The sequence below is a fragment of the Sander lucioperca genome, chromosome 9 (assembly GCF_008315115.2).
Source record: "Sander lucioperca isolate FBNREF2018 chromosome 9, SLUC_FBN_1.2, whole genome shotgun sequence".
In the NCBI taxonomy this organism is placed as follows: domain Eukaryota; kingdom Metazoa; phylum Chordata; class Actinopteri; order Perciformes; family Percidae; genus Sander; species Sander lucioperca.
This window is the reverse complement of record NC_050181.1, coordinates 17,836,841-17,862,486: the sequence shown is the minus strand read 5'-3', so window position 1 is coordinate 17,862,486 and position 25,646 is coordinate 17,836,841. Positions and strand designations below refer to the sequence as shown.

At 40.4% G+C, this 25,646-nt stretch overlaps 1 protein-coding gene across 1 annotated transcript in view; it reads left to right on the top strand.

The window, feature by feature from the left end:
* LOC116044936 (neuropilin-1a-like) overlaps positions 1 to 25,646 on the top strand; it is a 104,421-nt gene that overhangs the window by 12,822 nt on the left and 65,953 nt on the right. Inside the window, exon 3 of the mRNA XM_031292488.2 lies at positions 14,087 to 14,268. Within this exon, the coding sequence (XP_031148348.1) occupies positions 14,087 to 14,268 (182 nt within the window). The remainder of the gene's footprint in view (positions 1 to 14,086; positions 14,269 to 25,646) is intronic.

Below are 25,646 nucleotides of genomic sequence, written 5' to 3'. Positions count from 1 at the left end.
TTATGTTCATTCTATGTTTTTTTTTTTATGTCATGCACCTTCAATGATGTTATTTTACAACGTTTGTGAAGCACTTGGTTGTAACATTCAGACTGTTTTCTGGAGCTACAGCAGCTTTCACACCTCAGCAGAGCTCTCAGGGAAAACCAGAAGAATCTGTCCAATTGGCTGTGAAAGTGGGAGAAATGGCCTAACATATATATCGAAATTGACGTATGATAGGAATTGGCTTAGTTACAGTTTTTAATATAGATAGATAGATAGATAGATAGATAGATAGATAGATAGATAGATAGATAGATAGATTTACAGACAAGCCTTGACCTACTTCTTACTCTGTGAAGTATGTAAAAAAAAAAAAAAAAAAAAAAAAAACTGACCTATATGTTTTTTCCCCAGAGTCCCAAAAGTCACAAGACACCATTACAAACTCTTGTAATCAAATATAAATGACATGTGGCTTCACATTCATCTGATTTGCAAATCTGCCTTCTTGGGAATTTAAGAGGCCCATGAAAATTCAATGTCACACTTGGGACTTGTCACCGGCGGGATACGAGGGTCAGAGGTCGGTCAGCGGTGCAAACTGTGTTTTGACCTTCTCCGGGGAGGATGAGTGGCCTGGGAGGCTTTGTCCTTTTAGATATGCACGATGGGAAACTTGCCCCCGCTGGAGCCAAAAATGGCTTTTCATTAGCAGCGTGGACAATAAAGCCTTTATCTTTCACAGCTTGTAGAGGAATGTGTTGTATCTGTCTGGGTAGAAACACCCCAGGGCGACCTCCCATTGAGACATGTAGGTACACACACACACACACACACACACACACACACACACACACACACACACACACACACACACACACACACACACACACACGCACACACGCACATGGGCAGACGATAAACAGATTAAAATGTGTGGGAGGCACAAACATATATACATGCATACAATGAAACAAACAGTATATATAGTCTGATGACCCAACTCTGTGTAATGAGCTCTGAGTTATTTTGAGTCAGATTGCTGACTGAAGGAAACACAGGAAATGGGTGTGTTAGTCAAGTGTTGAGAGCAAAATCATCAGCGTGTCCCATGATTTGTTCAGGTATTATATGCCAACACTTTAGTATAGTGCTCACTAAGATTTGCTATTTTAGATTAGTTTTAACCAGTAGTAGTGGTGGTGTTTAGATCAGTTACCTGCGTAGCAATAGCACATAGGGCTGTGCAATGTATCAATATTATATCGATATCGTGATGTGAGACTAAATATCATCTTAGATTTTGGATATGGTAATATGGTAATATTTTATTTATTTATTTATTGTACGGGGAATACCTCTTGAGATGTGTCATCTCATTTTCGAGAGAGACCTCGGTAGGACTGGACAGTACAGAAGACAAGACATTGCAGTACAACATACACATTCACTCACATACAAGCCCACACACACACACACACACACACACACACACACACGTGCCCAGATGTTACTGGTGTTAGAATTGATTATAACAGAGAATGTATGAGTAGTGATTAAAAACAAAAAAAAAGAGAAATAACATACAACTGTGAGAAATCAGACAAACCAAAAACAATTACATCAAAAAGTAATCAAGCATTAGGGAAAGCATTTACAACAATTGCTTGTTTGTAAGTAAATGAACAAAGATGTCTTGAAGCAACTCAAAGATGTGATTGATCTTAGTGACTCAGGCAAGCTATTCCAATCAAAGTGGGCTGGGCAATATATTGATATTATATCAATATCGTGATGTGAGACTAAATATCATCTTAGATTTTGGATATGGTAATATAGCGTAACTGTTGTCTTGTCCTGGTTTTAAAGGCTGCGTTACAGTAAATTGATGTCAGGTTTGTTCTGTTCTAGCTGCTCTATTATTTGTCTTTAACCACTTAGTCATTATATCCACATTACTGATGATTATTTATCTAAAATGTCACTGTGAAAATATTTCCTACAATATCGTCGCAACATCGAGGTATTTGGTCAAGAATCTCGCCCAGCCCTATATTAGCACAATGTTGCAATTCTCAGTAACAAGTGAACGTTCTACATTAGAGTCCAAACAGCAAGAAGCACTTGATTGATGCTTGATTATGAGACATGGTTGCTGGGTAACACTTTACAATAAGTTGTGTTGTGTTTTTTGTTTGAAAGTGTACTCTTTCAAAAAACAGTAACTACCCTTCTGAAAAACAGTAACTAATCATTCATTACTCTTTCAAAAACAGTAACTAATCATTACTACCTATTTTTTTGTGTACCTTATTGTAAAGTGTTACCGATTTCTGCATTATTGCATGTAATGTTGCAGCTGTTCCTTGTGAGGTCATGCACAACTACATTACATGATGTTTGATAGTTCAATTCATAAAACTGCATACTAAGTTGGAATTTATTGAAGTCTTTAAAGTTATTACAGCTGTCAGATAAACACATAAAAAGTCAATATTTCTCTATGAAATCGAGAAAAGTATAAAGTTGAGCAAAATACAAATAAGAAACGGTATAAGATATGAGATTATAACTTTATTCAAACTGCCTGCACTAAAAAAAAAGTAAGGAATTTCATGATATTACATGTATATTTACTTTTGTTAAAAGTGCAATATAAGCTTAATATATCATACAGTCAGGTTAAGTCTACTGTATGAGTAAGCTCATTCTTTCACTGTGCAGTCTTCTATACTAGACACATTCACTCCATGTAAAACAGGTTAGTTAGCCAAAAAAGAACATCTTTGTTCAATTAAGTAATTATAATTTTAACATGACACTGAAATATGTTCCAGTCGCTGTTGCAATATCTAGTTGATAGTGCCTTCTTCATTACTCATGCTGCTCAACTGTTAGCCTGGAGCTCCAAGATCAGTGATCCACAAAGAACAGGAGAGTCATTTTTGGTGTCTTCATGACTGAAAAGCTCATTTAGCAAATGTGCTTATCCTCCTTTAACTTAGTTTATTTCTCAAATGCAACTCGTTAAGTCACAGCACCAGCAGGCATCTCTGCCTGATAACTTCATTCTCTGACATGAAGGCAGGAAACTGTTTGCTCTTTATCTTTCTATCCATCTGTCAACTTGACTCTCTCACTGCCAATACAAAGTGATCCCTGCTGGGCTTTCTATATGTGTGTTTGAATCGAGCTAGCTAATTAATGTTGCATGTTTTTAGGAACAAGAGAAGTGAATGTATAGTCGGCCAGGCAGATGAACTTGTCGAGGGTTAACACATGTCAAAGTGCAGTGGAAGTGACACAGTGTTTATTGCTTTGCCCCTCACTCACTTTAGAGAGCTGTGGATTGAGTGTCGCTTGACAGAGTGCCTTTTTCCTCCCAAATCTCTAAGGTAGAGACCGAGACATTTAGCCTTTCTCTGAATTCAGACTTAGAAACGCCCTTCTGTGTTTAAGTCTAAAGTTACCCAGACAGACTCCGGATGTAGTAACACTTTTTCTGTAGCAGATGCAATTTTTACTCTTTGTCTGTGCAAAAAGTAAAGCATCACAGTTACACCTGGATTTTTTTTTTTTATATGTATCCAAAACTCACACACAGAGTTGCAATACTTTGACCCCCCCTCCCACCACCACCACCACTCCCCTAAAATGTCTGCTTTGACTTTCGTTCTTCTCAACTTTTTCACATTAAACTCACTGAGTTTCCACCAAATCTCATTTCATCCTTCAGGGTCCCTAAACAGTCTGTCTAAGAAAGAAAGGGGAAAATGGTGTTCTCCTTCCCTCCTCTGTCAGATTAAGGCTTCCTAAATGAGAACAAATTCCACCTCCTCGTCTCCGTTTTAATTTCCCAGCAGGATTGTGCAGCCGTGGCTTTGTATCTGCACGGCTGAGGTTAAAGGATGAGGATATTCATACTTTGGCTGCTTGGCCCAATTTATTTTTGGGGGGAGAGGAGTTTGTGTGGCTCTGTGTGTGTGTGTGTGTGTGATCTTACTCATTTTAATAGGATTCTCTTCAAAACATTTTTTACATTTTTAGGAAGTATACTGGGGTTACCTAATAATGTATCATTTAATCAAGGTGTGGATGTTTCTGTTTGTTTTGAAATGTGTGTTTATTGCATCTGATAAACAGTCATGGCCATAAATGTAATGTGTGTGGGTGGACCAGTAGCAAGTGTAAAACTGATTATTTCTGAGTATGAATGTGTGTTGTGAGTGTGTATGTGTATAAGAAAATTGCATTTAATGAGTGCTCATAGCTCTAATGAGTAGTTCTGCGAACATTAATGAGTTTGTGTTTGCTCTTGTACGTATATCTTTGTGAGGACCATTATTTTGATGTTGAGAGTGAGCACATTTTTGGTCCTGACTTAATCTAAGGGCTATTTTATTGTTAAGACTTGATATTAGGGTTAGATTTGGGTTTAGGTTAGGGTCAGGGGTTGGTTGGGATGGTCAACTGGTGAGGACCAATGAGTGTGCAAAGATTTCAGGACAGCAATTCTGGCTTTCTTGCTTGACACAAGCCAACCTCTTAAAATGACGGTTATATCGAATTAATTTGCAAAAGCAAATATGTTTAAATGGAAATGAAATTATGCCCTGACCATGTTTTTATCAACATAATGAGAAATGTTGTTAATTAACGAAAATGGCAAGCCAAAATGTTGATACTGAACGCATCAGTAATTGTTAACACTGGCAGTGGCAACATATTTAATTTGTGTTTATATTAGCTCCTGCAATACAATGCTCTGACAATAAATGTTATGGTTTGGTTAAGGAAAGTCTTGGTTAAATATTGCAGCAGAAAAAGTTTACTACACAAAAAGTAGCTTGTGAACATAATCAGCATGTAGTTGGGACGTAATCACAACATAATTGCAAAAACAAGCAAGCATTAAATAAACCTAATTTTGAGGAGACTGAGTTGCACAGCCTAGCAAGTATTGCTCGTTAGCAATCATTGTGTAAATAAGAAGCCTGCCAGTTTCTCCAAACGTTTGCATGATTTTGTGCCAAGTAGCACATATTCGTTTCCTGTAATCATGGAGCCAAGGGTCACGCCAAAGAGGAACGTTTTAAGCAAATCTCTACAGAACTTCAAGGTGAATTTCACCCTCATTCACAACATCACCTCTCCCTTTTCTTGTGTCAATCCCACACCGCCTGCTATCCCATGATGCTTTGTGAAGCAGTTAAATTGTATCCCATAGAAAATGAATAGGGGCTGCACCACATACATTGGCTCTTAATGTGGGAAAAGTAGATTCTTGCAAGCATAGAAGTACAAACTTGAATACAAGTGAGTAGTTATGCATATATATATATAAATATACATGCGTGCATGTGAATGAGGTGAGAAACGGGAAGGGATGGACTGGTGTGTGTGTTTGATGGCAGGTGGCGTCGTAGTGTGTGTTCTGCTCACACATTCGGATGCAACACACACACGTGCCATCTGTAGCCTCCCAGCAGAGCTCAGAACGACTGGTCATACTGAGTTTAGCGGCACTAAAACACAAAAACCACTCATGTATTACAAAATTCACGTAGTCCCCACATGGCAGCCTACAGCTTCTCCAGTGTGTGTTTGTGTCTTTGTGTGGACTTGTATTACTTACATTGTGGGGACATAAATCTGCTCACACAGTAAACATTTTTGGGACTTACTTCCCAGTTGGAGACAAAAACTGACCAACAAGGTAAACCATTTGTTTAGGGTTAGGGTTAGACATGTAGTGGTTATGGCCAAAGTTCCCATATGTCTCCCGGGAATTAATGTAAGTCAAGGTAATGTCCTCCTGTGTGATTAAAAAAAGTCAAGGGTGTTTCTACTTGTTTCAGAGAGGATAAAACTACAAATGCCATTGTCTTGAATACACAATGTGGCATTAAGTTCCATATTCTGGACGGTGTTCAGAACAGCAGATCAGCTCAATTCTGTTTTGACCCAAAACATACTGACCTTTAACCTTGCATGTTTGTCCAATTGTATACTAGCACTGACAGCAGTTGAAATTGGTTTGCTGTGCACTTTAAAAGTCTCAGTAATGCTTCAAAAAGTGACACAAGTCCATAGCAAGAATCTGAGATCAGGTGAGAAAACTTTACTGTGTTACTTTACATAGTCTTTGGTTTAAATAAAGCTTGGATAGCACCTGTACATGATTGATTACGCTGCTTTGTGGGATCTTAAGATACATTCCAGATGAAATGTGCTTTAGCATGCACTGTGCAAACTACTGTATGTGCTGTTTTGTTGGTGTGAAAGCTCTGTCAGGGAGCATCATAAATGACTAATAACAGAAAACAGGAAGTAACAGGAAATAACATCACCTTCAAACTGATGTTGGCATGTTTCCTGAATTGTCTGACTATTTTCTTAGTGCAGTTTCTTTGTTCAATGAGTAAAGACAAAGGGACTTCACATTGATCACATTCTAAGATAGCAAGCAGCACTGGAGCTATTTAAAGCAGCCATATTATGCTCATTTTCAGGTTCATAATTGTATTTTAAGGTTGTACCAGAATAGGTTTACATGGTTTAATTTTCAAAAAACACCATATTTTTGTTGTACTGCAGTGCTCTCTCTCACTGCTGCAGATCCTCTTTTCAGCTGGTCTCTGTTTTAGCTACAGAGTGAGGCCTCTTTTCTTCTTCTTCTTCTGTACTATCTTTGATTGCACTGCACATGTGCAGTAGCTCAGATGTAGATCATGTCAGCTAGCTAGCTCCATAGACGGTAAAAGAAAGGCTGTTTCTACAACTTCGGTCAGTTACAAGGCAGGATTAGCTGGGAGACTTCTAAATGCACATGGAAGTAGTTCTTTTGTAGATTATGGTGAACTTGTGTGTGTTGTAGCAGTGCTTTGCTATTGAGAACGAGGTAGCATGCTAGCGTTACGAGCTAATGGTTGCGGTTAGCCTGCTCGTTTCGGCTTCTGACGTCACAAGCCGTGACGATTGTGACCAGCTCACCCAGAGACTGAAGGCAGGACACATTCAGAAACCGTATCTCACTCTAAACAGCATGGATGGATTTTTTTCAAAGTTTGTATGTGTGTGGAAGCACCAGAGACACAACATAACACCCCAAATCCCAGAAAAAGTGATTTTTTCATAATATGGGCACTTTAAAGTATTCACGGTTGACTTCAGGTTTAGGTGCCAGATCCTCAGAATCAAAGATCCTTCTCAAGTCTACGCACATGAGCCTCAATGCACAAGGATGGCAACTTCATCATTCTGCATTTTTAAAAAGGGACATTATTCCCTCCTTCTGAAATAGGAGGGGGGAGTGGAGCATACCAAGAAGTTTTTTACAATATTTGATTAAATTTTAATTCCTGAAAATTTGGTTTGGGCATATCAAAAGTGGAATGTATCCTTTGAAAAAAGCCACATGGTGTACAGAGAAGTGCAAGTTTTTCGGAGGAATCTTTTAATGTCTGGAGAGGAAGTTGGAGAGCAGACAGTGTTTGTACAGACAGATCCAGATGAAGGGAAAGAGGATGGAAGAAATGAACGACAGAGGGAGAGAGGTGTGACGCTGCTCTGGAGAAACATTGAGTCATTCCCAGCTTTAGCTTTGCTTTGCAGGAGGTTCAAACTTAGTCATAGTCATACTGAGGCTCAAACGTTGCTCTATAAATGCTCCCCTGATACCTTCCAGATGTGTGTTAAGAAGTTAGCCACAACACAACACAGCGAGCATATTAATGAAGTGTATGAACGAGCAGGGTTAGCTCAGTACTCCAGTTGCTTTGGAAGGAGGTGGGAAGGAACGCAGGGTGGTGTGAAAGTTCCCCTTCTCCGTCTGGATCTGATTTATTTAAAGAGATAATCTTCCACATCCCCATTTGTGTTCAATATGCTAACATTGTCAGTGCCAGGTGCTCACTGCTTTGGTCAGTTTGCTTTGCACTTGCTGACTGTATGAAGGTTTTTTATTCGATTGTCACTCTGATTCATTTCTGTAGGTGTTACAATTTTCATTTTTGAATCTGCCATTGTGGAAATTGCTGCTAATGCTAACCTGTGATTTTCAATTATTGTTATATTGATTCAGTCTCAATCACAACATGTTTCAACTTTCATTTTTGATATGGAACTTATAGTGTTGCATTAGCATCTTTAACAAAAGAATTGATTATGGTGTCAATACTGTGTCCTTTAAAACCTCATCTTTGATTGATGTTCAACTCTAGCAGCTAGTTTTTTTTAGCAGTAACAGATGGAGAAGTTATGAAGGTAGGTCCCCCACCAATGGCCATGGCATATAGCCTGAGAGGCAAATCCCAGTGCAAAGAAAGCCATACAATAACAATTGAGGGTGTCCTCGATGAGAATATCTGCATTTTTATCAACTCAGAGCTTTTTCCATCTGGATTATTGTGGATGGAAGAGGTTGCTGTTTTAGTGAGTAAATAAAAGTGTAATTGTAACTGAGTCTTATGTTCAAGGAATGGAATGGAAATTGATTTATTTGAAATGGGGACAATGCACAAATAAACTTGTAATACAAGAGAATATGTCTTGGGACCGGTTATAGCAACAATTGCTAATTTCCACCTGTAGTCCCAGGGCAGGTATGACAATTTTAAAAAGAAATTTAACAGGACTATAGATGATGTGGTGTCAATAGTAATTAAAAACAAGCAGTTTAGCAAAACCAAAAACAAGGGGGGTTTTCTCGGTGATAAATATAAAAAGCTTCAATGGAATAAATGTATTGATTTGGTGTATTTTGTATCAGTTGGTGGTATAGAGCTCCCCAAGCCACACATTTTCTCACACCTCTTCAAGATACCGCAATGACTTTATACATCTCCTAACCTTCTCTTGCACTTCCTGCTCCTGGTGCTTATTACGTTTGACATTTAGCCCACTTGCACTTACTTTCCTGTACATGACTGTGGGAAAGAGTGCCAGTTAATAGCATTAAATGTAAATTTAAATATCTGCTGTTGGGCCTCCAGATGGAATGGCGATTGTTTTGCCCTTGAGCAAGGCATTTTTTACTGACAGCTGCATTTGGAGGGCATGCCTAGCCAGTTTGGTTAATGAGTGTTGTGAGGGGATGGAGAGCTGGCTGCAGGGCTGCAGACTGAGAGACTCTTTCTTAACCAGAGTGTGAAGCGACAGAGCCACTTCATTAAACGGCCTGTCTCTGTAAACACCTACTGCCTCCAGGACGGGCTGCACTGACTGACTGACTGAATGAAGCCATCTGCATGCAAGACACACACACACACACACACACACACACACACACCATGTCTCTCTGCCTATGGCTCTTATTTTATGAGCCTCTGTAAGACACGGCAGGAAGGTTTGATGCTATGAATAAAAATGCCATCCAATAAACATCACCGTCGGCTCTATAAGACTTTACAAGTCAGCACTTAAGTCCATTTCTCACCGGGCATGTAAAGCTTTCTGTGAACACATGGAGAATAAGACTGACAGACAGAGAATAAAACAGTCAGAGATGGGGAGAGAAAGAACAGATTTTGTACACTTCCAGCTCAAATACCACAATTTAAACATCGGAAACATTGTTTATGCTCTGAGGTGTCAGCGCCTCGGATGCATTATGTTGCCTCAGAATTGTTCTACAGTGTGGAAATGTTTTTGTTTTGTTCATTTTGTTTATTAATCTCATTTGATATAAATGATTACGGATGATGTAGCTGCAGCAGTAATATTATAGTTTATCCCCGGATGTATGGACAGTAAAGTGTGTCTTCATTTGTGTAGGTTTGGTCTCTGCTTTTTAATTGTGTGTTTGCTAGCTGCAACTTCTCCTGTATGACGGTGTTAGATATACTGCATTGATCTGGTCTCTCTCAAAGGATGACATCTTTTTGCTGGTTTCTGCTGAAAAATAAAAAGTTAAACATCTTCACAAATACCATATCACAGCAATGTCACTGCTTTGATTCAGGCCGAGGACCTTCATTGCATGTCCCTTGTCTCTACTTCCTGTCTGCGTCTTCACTTTAAGAAATACGAAATAAATTATTTGTCTTTTTTTAAAAGCTATTTTTCTATTTAGAAATTAAGCGTGTGGGGATGAAACCTTTTTTAAATGTAGCCTATACTTGTGAAAAAGATTTCAAAACGCATTCAAAGACTTTAGGATTGCGACACCTCCGACGCCCTCCACCTGTCCATCTCCTCCACCTTAGAAACCTTAAAGTTCAAGAATCATCGATTTACAAAATGAAATTAAAGAAATAATCAGACACATATTTGAGACATACAGTAGCTCTGTCCGTCCACCTGTTCTCCATGTGTCCAGCGTTTTAGACACACCATTTAATCAAGATGACTGTGAGAGATTCAAGAGAGAGAAAAACAAATTTCCCACGTCCAGCTCATGAAGGGGCTCTTTGATAAGCTCCACCTAACAAGCTGTCTGTCTGCATGCTAACGCTGTTAGCCAGGAGGAAGAATCAGCAGTCAACAGAGGAATTCCTTGAGCCTGAGACAAGCTGACTGTCTGATCTTGGGTCCAAACCTGCTGAGGAAGTTTCTCACCATGTGGGATCACATCTGGCTTTCAAGAGGCTTGTTTTTAAGAATCAGAATCAGAAATAGGTTTAATTGCCACAATAAGTACACTTATATGGAATTTGCCTTGGTGAATGGTGCATACATAAACAAACAAAGTTGCTAGTAGCTAACGAGAACACCGAGGATTAAAAAAACATGATGGACTCTTCAGAAGAGGTCATTATCTTCACTCAAGTTTCTGTGTGGGAAAGTCACCGGACGCCACAATCTTCTGAACATAGTCACACTGAGAAATCCAGAGAGAGTTGTGTGGAGCTGATAGTCTTAATTAGCTTTGTAGCTACTCATTCAGCAATGGCTTGAATGTAACAGACGTTCATTAATATAAAAAGAAACGCAATAAAGCTTTAAACATTTATATGAAATAAACAATAAATACAGACACAAATATATATACATACAAAATAAACTGCTTCATAAGAAAAAAGAGGCTGAATGGGTTGGTGCAGAATTTTCAAAGAATATATATTATGTGCAAGGGGCAGATGTAGTCCAGGATGAAGGTTAGTGCAAGTGTAGTGACTAGAGATGGGGGGGTTAAGAGTCAGTGTCAGTGGGGGTCCAGGGCCTTGTTGGTGAGGCTGACTGCAGAGTGTATTGCTGTAGGGAAGGGTCTCATTAGAAATGCATTCCACACATTCCTACATTAGAGCTTTTACTGCTGATCAGCAAGCCGCCATGCCGAAGGAATATTTTGATACTCTACCCAGCTTCCTTATAGGAAAACTCTCTGTTGTCTTGTCAGAGAGGTCAGATGTCAGCTCTAACACAGAGAATCCAAAGCTGGTATGGATTTTCTGTCTTGCTCAAGGACAGCACAGCTGATATGGGCACACAGGCCCAGGCTCTCTGTTTTCAGCTTTTAGATACTCACCAGGCCAAGTTGTTTCCACAGCTGACTGCAAGAGGAAGAAGCTTTTTATATCACATAACATGTTCTCTATAATATGTTTCACTTGTATAGCACTTATCGAAATAGTCACAAAGGGCTTTGAGACAGTATGGTAATAATAAAAGACAAATGTGTAAACAAGGAGAATGTCGGATATGAAAATCTTGGTAAAAGAATGCCAGCAAAACACTTAGAAACAGCTATGTGAAGACTGTAAAAAGTCACATGTTCCGCACAAGATGTTCCAGTCTTAATGTCTGAGGCATCAGAGACTACATCCACTGGGTTTTCCCATCCTGTCGGTCAGAGGGGAAAATCTGAGGCTGGCTCAGAACTGATGGGCAGCACAGATGATCTGTTGGGAATCTTTGCAGTCTGATTTTAACCGTCCTGATGATAGCAAACATGTCTCGTATGTGTGACCTGGTTTGCAAAGTCCTAAACACATTCTGAAGTGTGTAGGGAAAAGCTATAAGTATACAGGGAAGTGCATTTCGCAGATAACAGTGATGTTACAGAAGTCAGCATGAAATTATCATGACTGGAAAAGTCATGTCATGTGCCTGTGTCTAAAATCTTTTTTTCTTTTTTATTCTGTGGCTTAGAAAATATAGGAAATATAGGATAGGATAGAAAAACATAATGTTATTCTGCTAAAAAAACATCACATTCATTATTAGTTTCACTTATTTTCATTTTAAACAAATTGTATGTCCGAATACAATACACATTTCTATAGGCTCAGTCTGCTACTTCTTTAAAACCAATTCCAGTGCTGGTTCCATGGTATCAGAATTTTGGATCGTCGTCATAGAAACATGAATTGGTCATGTGACAAGGGCTGGGGAGATTGGCAGAACAGGCAGCCAAGTGACAGTACTCTGATCCAATGGAAGTCACAATTGTCAGATTGACAGCACTCTAGGGCACCTGGGGTAAAAACAGAGTAATCGAGAAAAACGATTATTTCGCACATTACGTTTTGCAAGTGAACTCTTCCTTGGTCTTGTGTTCTGAATAAGAAAAAAAGTTCAAACGGGAAAAGTATGAAGGGAAATTTCACAGTTCAAAGTATGTTCTCTGTTGGTTTGTTTAACTCTTTCACTATTTTTTAAGTTCAATAAATGCAACATCTTTTCAAAAGTCAATGAGTATACGTGTTAAATAATCCTGATTTCAACATTGACCAAGATAATCAGGATTTTTTCCATAATCTAGCAGCCTTAGTTGAGACTGAAGTGTTCTTCTTATCAGCCTGAACATGCATGCATGCAAAAGAACATATGGACATATGGAACCAAATATGTGGTCGGATATCTTACTTGTGGGAAAAGAAATATATGATTTTCTCTGAATTTGCACACAATCTGGAGACATAGAAGTTACACTCACATTCCCTACACTCTGATCTATAGATCTTGTTCTTTGCGATTAAATGTACCTTAGATAATGACTTTAGATATTGATCTTTTCACCGTGCAAAAGAAGGTAGATGAGCAGATGTTTCCATTGTATAATTCACCGTACAGCTGCTGTATCTGAGAATCTTCTTCACTGTGGAATGCTCAGATTTGCTGCTGCAACGTGGAAATCTTCCATCGTTCACTCGAGACAGCTGTCTTGATTTAGAGTCCCACAGCAGCATCAGCTATAAGGACGAGAAGACAAAACATTGCAAACAAAGCCGGTCAGCTGACCGGATTGGTATTTGGAGAAACGCCTCAAATCAGTTGAAATCCGGATGCACTCATTGTCCAAAACATGTCTGACAAAAACAGATATATCGTTTGTTGTGGTTTCACAGTTTGGGTGTGTCTGTTAAGCTTCACTAGCAGTTTGTAACAAAGTCTATTGGGGTTACGTCGAAGAATAGCTATAAACAGTTATTTCAAGTTATTAGTGTTCCTGGTCCATGTTCATATGACAGACATAAAATAAGTCAGTTTACACTAAGAAGTCAAAGTAATCAATACCGACGCAGTAGCAGCCCAAGTATCCTAATTTTGATCCTCTTGTACGGGTCAAGCTCCAAAATGTTTGATCCTACACTTCCCATAATGCAATTTGATAGTGTCTTTCGTTAGACCCTATATGCCTCCAGCCTGTAACGCCGGCTTTCTCTTTAACATTTGTAGTAAATTGACTTTCTTGTGTGAAATCAGTTGAATGACTCTATAAAATGCAGTTTTTGGACATATTAATTAGGCTCAGACGCAACAATTAGTCATGCACATGTTCAACAGCTGTGTGCATTCAAGCAAAGACTCATAAAAAACACTCTAGGAGGAACACCAGTGCCCAATAATCTGTAACATTGATGTTAAAAAGAGAGATAATGGGCTCCTGGGTAGCTCACCTGGTAGAGGCGCGCCCACAGAGGTTTGCTTCTCGACGCAGCGGCCGCTGGTTTGACTCCGACCTGTGGCCCTTTGTTGCATGTCATCCCCCCTCTCTCTCTCAGGTCTTCAGCTGTCCTATAAATAAAGGCCTAAAATGCCCAAAAAATAATCTTTAAAAAAAAAAGAGCTCATATTCATCCAAAGGTCAGCCCATCTTATTTATCACTTTGTGTTTTTTTCAACAACCTAAACTTGTATCTCCTCTCACCTCCTACAGGTACGACTACGTGGAGGTTTACAACGGCGGAGACGAGCTCTCAACCATGTTGGGAAAGTTTTGCGGGAAGATTGCACCGTCTCCGATCATCTCCAGCGGCAGCCAGCTCCTCATCAAGTTCGTCTCTGACTACGAGACACACGGGGCGGGATTCTCTGTGCGCTACGAGGTCTTCAAGACAGGTGTGTGGTCTGTGGTTTCATGATGTCACTGCTGAAATGTCCTTGTTTGTCGCTGCTTGTATTAGACAGCAGTATTAGCTGAAAAGCCTAAGGTAGAACAGAAGCGGAGCTGCAATTGCTCTGTTGTTTTCTACACACTCCGCTGAATGTGATGAATCGCCTCATGGGAAGCAGCCAATGTAAATTCATTTGTAGTTTAGCCAGGTTTCCACAGGTTTGTTCTGTAGCTTTTGGATCAATGGCATGCATTGACTTTCTACAATGATAAAATAATCAGCAGTGATAACAAATCAAATTGACTGATGCTGTCCTCTTAAAGGGAAATCTGGTGACATACAACCTGGTTGTCATTTGCAGAGTTTTAGCATTATACAAGATAACTGATCACTAAAAAGATCTCTAACAGGTAAGATTAGACGCAGTCAGGTGATCATACCGACTGTAAAATTATTCCTATAGCTGTAGGGAATCTTAGGGAGCTTTCACACCTGCCTCGTTTAGTTTGGTGGTATCGCAGATAGAGTTGGTTTGCCCCGCTGGTGCGGTTAGTTTGGGCAGGTGAGAACGCAGTAATCGCACTCGGATGCACTCCAACAGCGGACCAAACAAGCGTACCGAGACCTGCTTGATGAGGTGGTCTCGGTACGCTTTCAGTCAAACTCTGGAGCGGTTCGTTTGTGGTGAGAACGTGATGCGAACCAAGGGGAAACCGTCCAAGTTTACAAACTCATCAACTGATTCGGACCAGAGCAAACAAACTATAGTCTAGGTGTGAAAACGCCCTTACAGGACAGGGTGAACACTTAAACACAAATAATGAATAACCTCGGAGAGAGCGCAGACCTCCACCAAGGCATGAGCTATCTCACAATGTTAATGCAGTGGGAAGTTTCCCATTCTGGAACTCATTCTACAGTCACCACATGAATGCAGCACAAACGCTCTATCTCGCAATGTTAACAAAAAAAGTTAAAAATAATTAGTGTATTCGCCCCGTGATTCAGATCTAAAATGTAATGTGCTTTTCCTTGGGCCTGGCTTCACCCTTTTTTATGAAAATCAGGCCAGTAGTTGTTCTATTTACCTGCTGACAGACAAACCAACAAACAAACGGAAAACATTCCTCGGCATCTCCTTGGCAGAGGTATTAAATATGATGTTATGTGAACCAAGTAATATGACTATATGAAAACTGCATGTTGAGAAATGTAATAATAATCACAGTCTAAATATTGTAATTATTTATACCACATGAATTCTGCACACGTGTGCACATGTATGTTTTCTTACACCCTAAAATAACCTTTCAGAGATTATAGTTTAAGGTGTTCCCACACTAATGTCCAGGGCTGTTCAAACAACCTGAGCTGAACCTTTAGTACACTGACCTCTAAGCCTAAAAGGTAAATAAACTCAAAGACCCAGAATGCCATTGGAGGAACAGAGAGTCCCAGCAGGGGCAGGATGCAAGCAGGATGGACCTACATAAACACTGCCTGTCGAGGAAGGAACCTTGCTCCCGTGTCCTACATTTGTATTTGCTCTTCTCTCTTGGGTCCACTTGAGTATCTGCCAAACGGCGAGTCTCCTGTGACCACTTCAGTTTCCACCAATAGGGACAAGAGATAAATCAGATAAAAAGGGAACACGCAATTACGTGAGGTTCGTCTTCTTTTTTTATTTGTTTGCACCCCTGAGAGCAAAAACCATTCACAGAATCACAGGATCCAGGAATAGGAATCCCCAGGTGGACTAATGTTGAAAGCATTGTAAGATGAAAAATGGATGGGCAAGTGTTTTTTTTTTTATGTATTTAAATGAGCAGTAAGACAGTGATCTGAGTTGGGTTAGGGACCTAATTCACACTGGAACTTCTTTAGGCTCTGCACTGCCGAATGTTCTCTCTAAACTACAGAGTATGGCCCTTCTTCTGATACACCTTTCAAATCTAAATCTCGTCTTTCATTTCAGGGTGCAAAGTGGAGCTTTGACTGATGAATGACAAGGTGTTATTAGAAAGTCAGTGTAATGAATCTTTAAAAGTAGGTCACCTAGTATTATCAGCTCAGAAAGAGCATTGGTCCTGAATTTTCTTCCAGCTGGGATTTTTAAAGATATAGCTTCCACATAGATGTGTGATGATTTGTTTTTGAGCTTTGATCACTGTTATAATGATCAAATCAGGATTTATAGTACATTAATAGTACTGTCTGGGTCACCGTGCTGTTTACTTTCAGAAAAGGTCCCACTTTATATCTTTTTTTTATGAAATAGACACCTATGATGGTGGTGGAAGTTTGAAGAGTCTAATATGACAGGGATGAACCACCAATTTAGATATGTACATGGAATTTAAAGGGTCAGTTCTTCCACCTCCAATTCCTCTAGTGCTATCACGCCAAGCATGTATCTAAAAACCTGGACAAATAAAACCAATATTATCTGCAAAGATAGAGTCAAGTAAGAAAATGTTTTGTTTCCAATGTGAGTGAACCTACCCTTTAAGCAACTAGCTCCTCCATGATTTTAAAAGTCTTAACATACTGTAATGTTTAAGGTCAGAATTCATGTTTGACTTTGGAAACAGCAGTTTAGAAAACAGCCTCATATTTTATTTCAAAGAATCTGCTCTAAGTGGACCATCGCTCTGACTCTACTGTTTTACTGTAAAGCAGTTAGTGGATGAATAAAAGTCATGTTGTCAGGTCTGCTGGTCTGAACCTGCAGGGTATGAACATGTCAGGTGTGTGTGTGTGTGTGTGGGTGGGTATGTGTGTGTGTGTGTGTGTGTGTGTGTGTGTGTGTGTGTGTGTGTGTGTGTGTGTGTGTGTGTGTGTGCGTGTGTGTGTGCGTGTGTGTGTGTGTGCGTGTGTGTGTGTGTGTGTGTGTGTGTGTGTGTGTGTGTGTGTGTGTGTCTGCACGCTGCTACTGCTGTCCCTCCTTGTGTTTGTCACAAAAACAGAGCAACTGTTTTCCTGTTGTTGTTGAGCACATCCGGCCGCTGTCTGCTCTCTACTGTTTAGCTGCAGGACAGACACTTCAGAATGTGTGTGTGTGTGTGTGTGTGTGTGTGTGTGTGTGTGTGTGTGTGTGTGCTCGACCCTTTTTGTGTTTACTCAATATCTTCTTGTCTTTTGTTTGTCTTATGTTGCTACGTGCCTATACAGTATCTGTCTGTTGTTGCAATTCAGTGTGTGTGTGTGTGTGTGTGTGTGTATGTGTGTGTGTGTGTGTGTGTGTGTGTGTGTGTGTGTGTGTGTGTGTGTGTGCGCGTGTGATCAACCCTTTTTTGTGTGTTTACACAATATCTTCTTGTCTTTTGTTTGTCTTATGTTGCTACGTGCCTGTACAGTATGTGTCGCAATTGTGAGTGAGTGTGTGTGTGTGTGTGTGTGTGTGTGTGTGTGTGTGTGTGCGCAGCAGACAGGTGCCCGGGACCCCAGGCTCATTTAGCTAATGGGCTGTTTGTCCTTGGAGGCAGCAGGGGTGACCCGCAGATGAGATGGATGCTCTGGCACAGAAGAGGGGCTTCGAAACTAGGACAGCCAGTGTGTGTGTGTGTGTGTGTGTGTGTGTGGGGAGGGGGGGGGGAGGGGGGGGGTGTATGTGTTGGCCTCAATATGGGTCCTCTACCCTCTAACAAGTTAAAAACAGCACTTGTACTCACTCAGGTAATCCCCCTGCCATGTTGCTGCCTTCCTTCTCACCACATTTAAAAGCCATTAGAGTCGGAGCAGCATATTGAAACTGGCTGCTAAGTGGAGCTGCTGCTCTGCTTACAAACAGGCATTTTACTGTTCTGTTCGGACTCCCCTCTTTGTCTCTCTCTCTGCCTGTTTTTGTCCACTGATCTCAGAATATTTTTTTTACATCTAATAGTGAAATAAAATAGTAATCTGTGACGTATCAAAATATATATGATATTTTAGACATACATTTTGTATATGTCATTTCTAAGTTTGCATATATAACAAAACAAAACAATAATATAATAAAAGTAAAGTAATTATGATCGTGAGGGGGGGGCGAAGACATCCTACAAAAAAGCAAGGCAAAATGATTAGAAGAAATCAAAATCAATCACTGGTCACTGCTATTAATTTGAATCAGTGAAGAAACAAAAAGCAACCAGGCAATTTGTAACACAATTACCAACATTTTAACAGTGGTTTCTTGTATTTGACCATGACCACCAGAGATATACACAGTTAGGAAAGTCCGTAGAAATACGAGCTGATAATGTCAATATGAAGACATTTTCTGTAATGATTTTGCACAGGTTTTTTTCCGTATTTCGATTTTTGGATTAACAGAAATGTCCGTACACTTCACTTTTTTTCATGTGTGTAGCTAGCACTGAGGACACTGACATCACATCCTCTGTATGGACCTTTTTCACAGCAGACATCATAGTAGGAAAAGCACAGCTGATATTGATAACCTTAACGATGGCTCAATTCCATCAAGTGTCCCAGTAAGTTATTTCAGTGAGTCAGCATGCACAATACCAGGGCCTGTGTCCTGTATGCAGCCATCATTAATGGTTTGGAATACACCTGTGCTTTTCCTACTATGACATGTCTGCCGTGAAAAAGGTCTATTTCTTGGAATTGTGGAATTTAAAGTACCTGAGGAGTTAGTGTCAGACACATGGTGGATGATTTTTTTAAGGCTTGTTCTGACTTTAGAGGCAATATCATAAAGTCCTGTTTTTACCTCTCCTCCCTTGTTTTGGTCTCTCTCCTCCACGTCTGTCATTAGGATGAGAAAACCCCAGAACGCAGCCACAAAGAGCCGTAACCCTCGCTCAGATGACAAGTTCTGTTTGGCCTTAAAGATAGCACGGTGCAATAGTGGGTAAATCTCCGGACTAATGAGCATCGGGCTGTAAAGCTCTGGCACATCCGCCTCTCATAACCATAACCATAACTCCACCCTCTGCTGACCACAGAACATTTATAGATGATAGCCATGTGAGCCCTCTTCAGCCTCCTGGAACTATATTTGCACCGACTCTCTCGTTTTATTGCAGGTTTTTAAACCAAAAACACATGTCTCAGTGGTTAAGTCGAAAAGGGGGCGGGGGGGTGTCTTTCCTACTTTGAGCCACAGTTGATTGAAGGGTCGTTGATAAAAAAAGATAAAAGACATAAAGATGGATGGGCAGAGAATGAGAGATGAGAGCGATGTAACATGCTGTTGCGATAGTGACGTGACATAATAACAGATACGCTTGAACACACAATAGGGTTTATATGCAGCATCTTTGAACACCTTCTAATATGCAAACGAGTGGCGGCTACTGGTCTTTCAAAGAGGGGAAGCTCATTTTCGGCCTACATCATAAAAATTGTCCATTTATTTATAATAATATTATAATAATATATATATATATATATATATATATATATATATATATATATATATATATATAGTTTGTCACAGCACTTCCAGTCAGCCAGCTAACTTTGTCATACCAGGAGAGCTGTTACTGTTACTTTGCCCTATCTTTTGCACTAAACCAATCTTAGGTGTTGATCTAACCCTGCTGTTTAATTCTAAGTTTCTCCTCATAAGGAAGACTTTCAAATGGCTTTGCCAAAATCAGGTCGACAATATTAGCATTGTCTGCCATCGTGTGCAGTTTGCTAGCTGGCTAGTTCATCCCTACAACACTAGCCTAGCCTACTGATGAACAACCTAATGAACAAACGATCTAACAAAACGATATTAAACTCGAAGGAGGAAATGTGGGAATTAGGTTAAACTGAAACAAGGAATGTGGTGTATAATTGTATGAAATGTATGATGAAAATTGGCTAGCAATTTCACCAAGCAAATACCAAGAATTAGGTTGCAGCAATTCGTCTTTCAACAACACTTGCAAAATCTGCGATGGGACTGAGCTTGTATAGCTTCGGCTACAAAATTGCTGTCAATCAAAAGGAGATGCAGTCTTTTGAAAGACCCTCAAATCATCACGCAGAAGCCCAGGCCAGCCCACTGCTCCATTAACCCCCAGAGACGCTGAGCGTCCGTGGGCGGGACATAATCGCAGCATTTATCCAATGACCGTTTCGAAACACTTAAAAAAAACCGTTCAAATCAGCCCCATTGAAGTCACTGGATGCCAGGCTTCAACAGGGAAATGCACTTAGACGCTACAGGAATGGATGAGAAGGAAATCGAGTCAGCTGATTCTGAACAAACTCGTCTTCGAGATGAACGTATTCTAACGCATTTTTAGTCAATAACATGTTAACACAATAGTACATATTTGACCATACATTTTTTGATATTTTAGGGGAAGCTGAGCTTCCCTTGCAGTCTTAAAGAAATTGCCTCTGATGCAAACACACAGTCACGTATTGGCTCGCTTGATGATTTTTGAGGGGCAACTTTGTCATTTTGGGACATTTAAACAGAGAGAAAGCAATTTTTTTGGCTTCGTTTTGTAGCTTTTTTTTTTTTACAGATAAAATTAATAATAATTTGCTGGATAGTTTAGCCACAGGGCCAAAATTATAAGTCTGGTTGAAGGAGTGCAGGCTCTAAATGCTTTCTAGTTTACAACATTGTTGATGCAGTGGTTTTTTTTATGAAGTCAGCCATTTATTCCACTTTTTACATGTTTACTTGCTTGTCCTCAGATCAAAAGGTGCTCTGTTGCTCTCATCCACAAGCTCTGAAAAGAATCAGCTGGGGATGGGCTCGAAAAACAACCTAAAGTTGCCCATGAGGTTCAGTTCTCACATTAAAGGGATAGTTTGGATCTTTTGAAGTGTGGTTGTATGAGCTACTTCTCTATAGTCAGTGTGTTAGCTACAGTAGATGGCAGTCGGCACGCCCCCCAGTTTGGAGAAGCAGGCAGGAGTACCGACACGGAAGCTAAGTAATGTCCTGCTGTGGACGGGGGCAGTAGCTAAACACATTTTAGACAAAGGATAGACCAATTATGGGCCCTGGCTGATTATCAGGCTGTTTTTTGGCAGTTTGCTGATGATCTGTATCAGCGTTTTATTTACCTGATAACCGATAAAGTTAATGAATTAAAAAGTGTTGTACTTTGGCTCGGCTACAGCTCTGTGTCTGTCCCTCTGCTTCAGTTTCTCTCACCACTGAGTCTGACTTCATGTCCCCCCCCACAACACTATCTGACTCTCTGTTACTGGGGATTATGTTGAACGTCTCTAATTCATTAAATAATTGCTTAAAACCGGCCTTGAAAAACAAACAGTATCAGTCGATCCCTATTTTAGACACCTAAAAAAACGATATTAGTTTAAATTGACACTATATTTACAATATTTTCACCGGGGAACTGAAACCATTTTATTGCTCTCTTCAAAGCCACCACACTCCTTTGACTCATTTTACCTCACAGAACACAGAGTTGCTGCTCTACCGCTGCCTCCATCTGTAAGTTTGTGTCATTGACTTGGATATTTTAAAAGGGTTGGGGAACTAACAAAAAATAAATTTAAAAAACTAACCAATGGAGGCAGAGGTAGAGGAGCAACTCCCGTGTTCTGCGAGGTTAAATTGCTGTTTTTGTCAAAGGAGTCTGGTAGCTTGAAGAGAGCATGGATAACGGCTTCAGTTCCCCATCACAAAGGGCTGTTTGAGGGCAACGTAAATGGGTGAAAATATGAAATATCTAAATATAGCATCCACTTAAACTGATGTGAACTGTGTTTAGCTACTGCCCCCGTCCGTAGCAGGACATTGCTTATCTTCCGTGTCGGTACTCCTGCCTGCTTCTCCAAACTGGGGGAGTGCCGACTGCCATCTACTGTAGCTAACACACTGACTATAGAGACGTAGCTCATACAACCACACAGTCCAATCTATCTCTTGCATGATAGCAAAAGAAAAGGTGTGGTATTAGTTTTTTTATTATCCAGACATTGTATGAACTTTCAAGGATATTTCTTCCCTGAAATCCCATTACTGTCATTTCTGAGCTTGATAGACATACAGCAGCAGAGATTTCTCACGAGGGCTAGATTTACTCAACCCATCTGCACATTTGACACACACACACACACATACACACACACACACACACACACACACACACACACACACACTTGCATACACTAGAAAGTGTGCCAGCTGAGCAGGAGGGAAGCCTGCCTCATCCCTTACACGTCATTCATCATGTCGCCCTTTTAATGACACCACCTGTGTCAACAGCAAGGGCTCCAGTGGAGTGTGTGTGTCTGTATGAGGATTCATGTTTACAGGCATGCTCAGCAAACATGCAGGTCACATCTGGCTTGGCAACATAAGAACCCCCAACACACACACACACACACACACACACACACACACACACACACCCCTAGTGCCTCTAAGGGATGCTTGACCCTCGTCCAGGCCTCGTGTCGTCTTTCACCCACAGAGATCAGTCTTGTAACCTCGCTCATGTCACTTTACGACTAGAGAGGTGTGAACTGCCAGCCGCCAGTTGACGGATGCAAGCCGACGCAGAGATTTTCTACGGGCGGTATCGGCAGTGTGGACGTGACTGAAGAGAGAACAGCTTGTGTATAAAAAAATGACAATGACATAACAGCTGCTGTGTTCCCCCGTCACTCTGTTTGTACTTTTATCAGGAGACACTTATGTCATATGTTACCGCTTAGTGGATTTGTATTTGGTTTTCAAATGTTATGTTGTTGAAAAGCCTTTATTTCATTATCCTACAATCCAGAGGAGCATGTGATGCTTACCAGGAATGATGTGGGTGGGTGAAACTCTGTTTTGTGTCTGTTGTATCAGTGAAACAAATCATTTACAGGGTCTGTAACATCATGAGACTTATTTTAATGTTGCATACATCATGTTGAAAAAGCAAAGACAAGAAGTAGAGCTGTCAGAGACACATTAACTTAATGAAAAGGTGATATACCACATACCTGCAGAATTTAACAATGGTGAGATGAATATAAAAAATGGAGGAGGATCTTAACACTTGAAGGTGTTACGTGCAAAATGCATGCATGAATGAAAGTGTGAGATAATTAAACATCATCGTCCAAGGGTGCAAAATAACAGCAGGCGATGTTGTGGAAGAAAAACATTATTTATAAAGCCCTCATTTAAAATCTAACAAATGATTATAAGTGCTGTACATACCGAAAAAAAATAGATAGTTATCAAAAAGCAGTAAGAAAAAATCAGAGCCTTACAATAAAATCCCTCCAAGATAATATTGAAACACAAAGCATGTGTGTATTAACCTGAGATGGACAAAGTGAATCCACAAAGTCGAGAACAGCACTGATATTTGACTTGAATACAGATTATAAGGTTGTGGTTGAATGATTATGTAGGGTAGTGTGTGTGCCCATTTGGATGTGTCTAATGAGCTAATAGGGTGGTATTTGTCCGTCTATGAGTGTGTCTGTGTGTGTGTGTGTGTGTGTGTGTGTGTGTGTGTGTGTGTGTGTGTGTGTGTGTGTGTGTGTGTGTGTGTGTGTGTGTCTATGTAAACAGCCTCTCAGTGTCTGGGACTGTCCCCCAGTCACAACACAGACACAGACGGCTCCGACATGGGGAGGGGTCCAGTGCGTCTGATTGGACGGAGACGACATGAGTTTTGTCAATAAAACATCCTCCTTATTTAGTCTGTTACTGGCTCTTAAAGGCTGAATTCTGCTCATTGTCCTATTTTTAAGGCAAATGATCCAGTGAAGTGTTGTTTCTTATTTCATGTGCCATGTGTTTCTTCCACAACATTGTTAAAAAAAGAGGAAATCCTGTCTCACTAAAAGATTTTTGTCTGGATTTCCACCATTGGTAAGGAGAAAATCTAGTTTTAAGACTCAGTCAAAGTTCATCTTCATTCCAGTTAAGTCCCAGCTGTAAAAGTGTGTTAGGCTGCCAAAGATTTAGACACCCAGAAAGGTCTAAAAACCTTTCAGGGTGTTTCAGTTTATATGTGCATTTCCAAAATGTCTATATCCTTATTTTTGCAGAAGGAAAAACAACAAAGTTCAAAATTATAAAATACTGACTAAATGGTAAACAGTATCAGTCCAAACAGGCACAAAGGTTTCTTTCGAGGATATTCTGGCACACTCAACATTCAAAGACCTGATGCACGGAGCAGCTATGAATAAGTCAGTGTCTCAGCTTTCAGTACCACAAATGGATTATTTTGCAAAAAATACTGAATGCCATATTTGAAGTGAAAGAGATGTGTGAACACCAACCCCTGAGAGTTCACACCTCTGTCCGAGTGAGAAAATAGTCCCTCTGTCCAAACACGTCCTGACACTTGAAGGTCCTATGACATGCTGCTTTTTGGATGCTTTTGTATAGGCCTTAGTGGTCCCCTAATACTGTATCTGAAGTCTCTTTTATATAGGCCTTAGTGGTCCCCTAATACTGTATCTGAAGTCTCTTTTATATAGGCCTTAGTGGTCCCCTAATACTGTATCTGAAGTCTCTTTTATATAGGCCTTAGTGGTCCCCCTAATACTGTATCTGAAGTCTCTTTTATATAGGCCTTAGTGGTCCCCTAATACTGTATCTGAAGTCTCTTTTATATAGGCCTTAGTGGTCCCCCTAATACTGTATCTGAAGTCTCTTTTATATAGACCTTAGTGGTCTCCTAATACTGTATCTGAAGTCTCTTTTATATAGACCTTAGTGGTCCCCTAATACTGTATCTGAAGTCTCTTTTATATAGGTCTTAGTGTTCCCCTAATACTGTATCTGAAGTCTCTTTTATATAGACCTTAGTGGTCCCCTAATATTGTATCTGAAGTCTCTTTCCCGAAATTCAGCCTTGGTGCAGAATTACAGCCACTAGAGCCAGTCCCACAAGTTTATCTGTGTTTTTTGTCCCCAACTGCTCCTTCCAGGCAGCGCTGCCTGGAAGGCACTAGGATTAGGCACTGGTTAGGGTTAGGGTTAGGGGTTAGGTTAGGGTTAGGTGCCTTGAAGGCAGCGGTCGCAGCCTGGAAGGAGCCGTTGGGGGCAAAAAACACCATTGAGCGTCACACAATGAGCTTTCCTTAGTATGTGCCATTTCTGTGTCTGTAGCTTTATATGCTTGAGGAGGAGAGAGGGGGGGCAAGGTGGAGGGTGGGGGTGTGGCCTTGACCAACTGCCATGCTTTTCTTGTTGTCAAGCCATGATGTCTCTCTCTTTCTCATGGGCGGGCCAAATTCTCTGGGCGGGCAAAGCAGAGAAAGGCGAGGTAACCTTTCCCCTTATGACGTCATAAAGGGAAGATTCCAGATCGGCCAATCTGAGCTTTCATTTTCTCAAAGGCAGAGCAGGATACCTAGGGCTCGGTTTACACCTATCACCATTTCTAGCCACTGGGGGACCATAGGCAGGCTAGGGGAACTCATATTAATGTT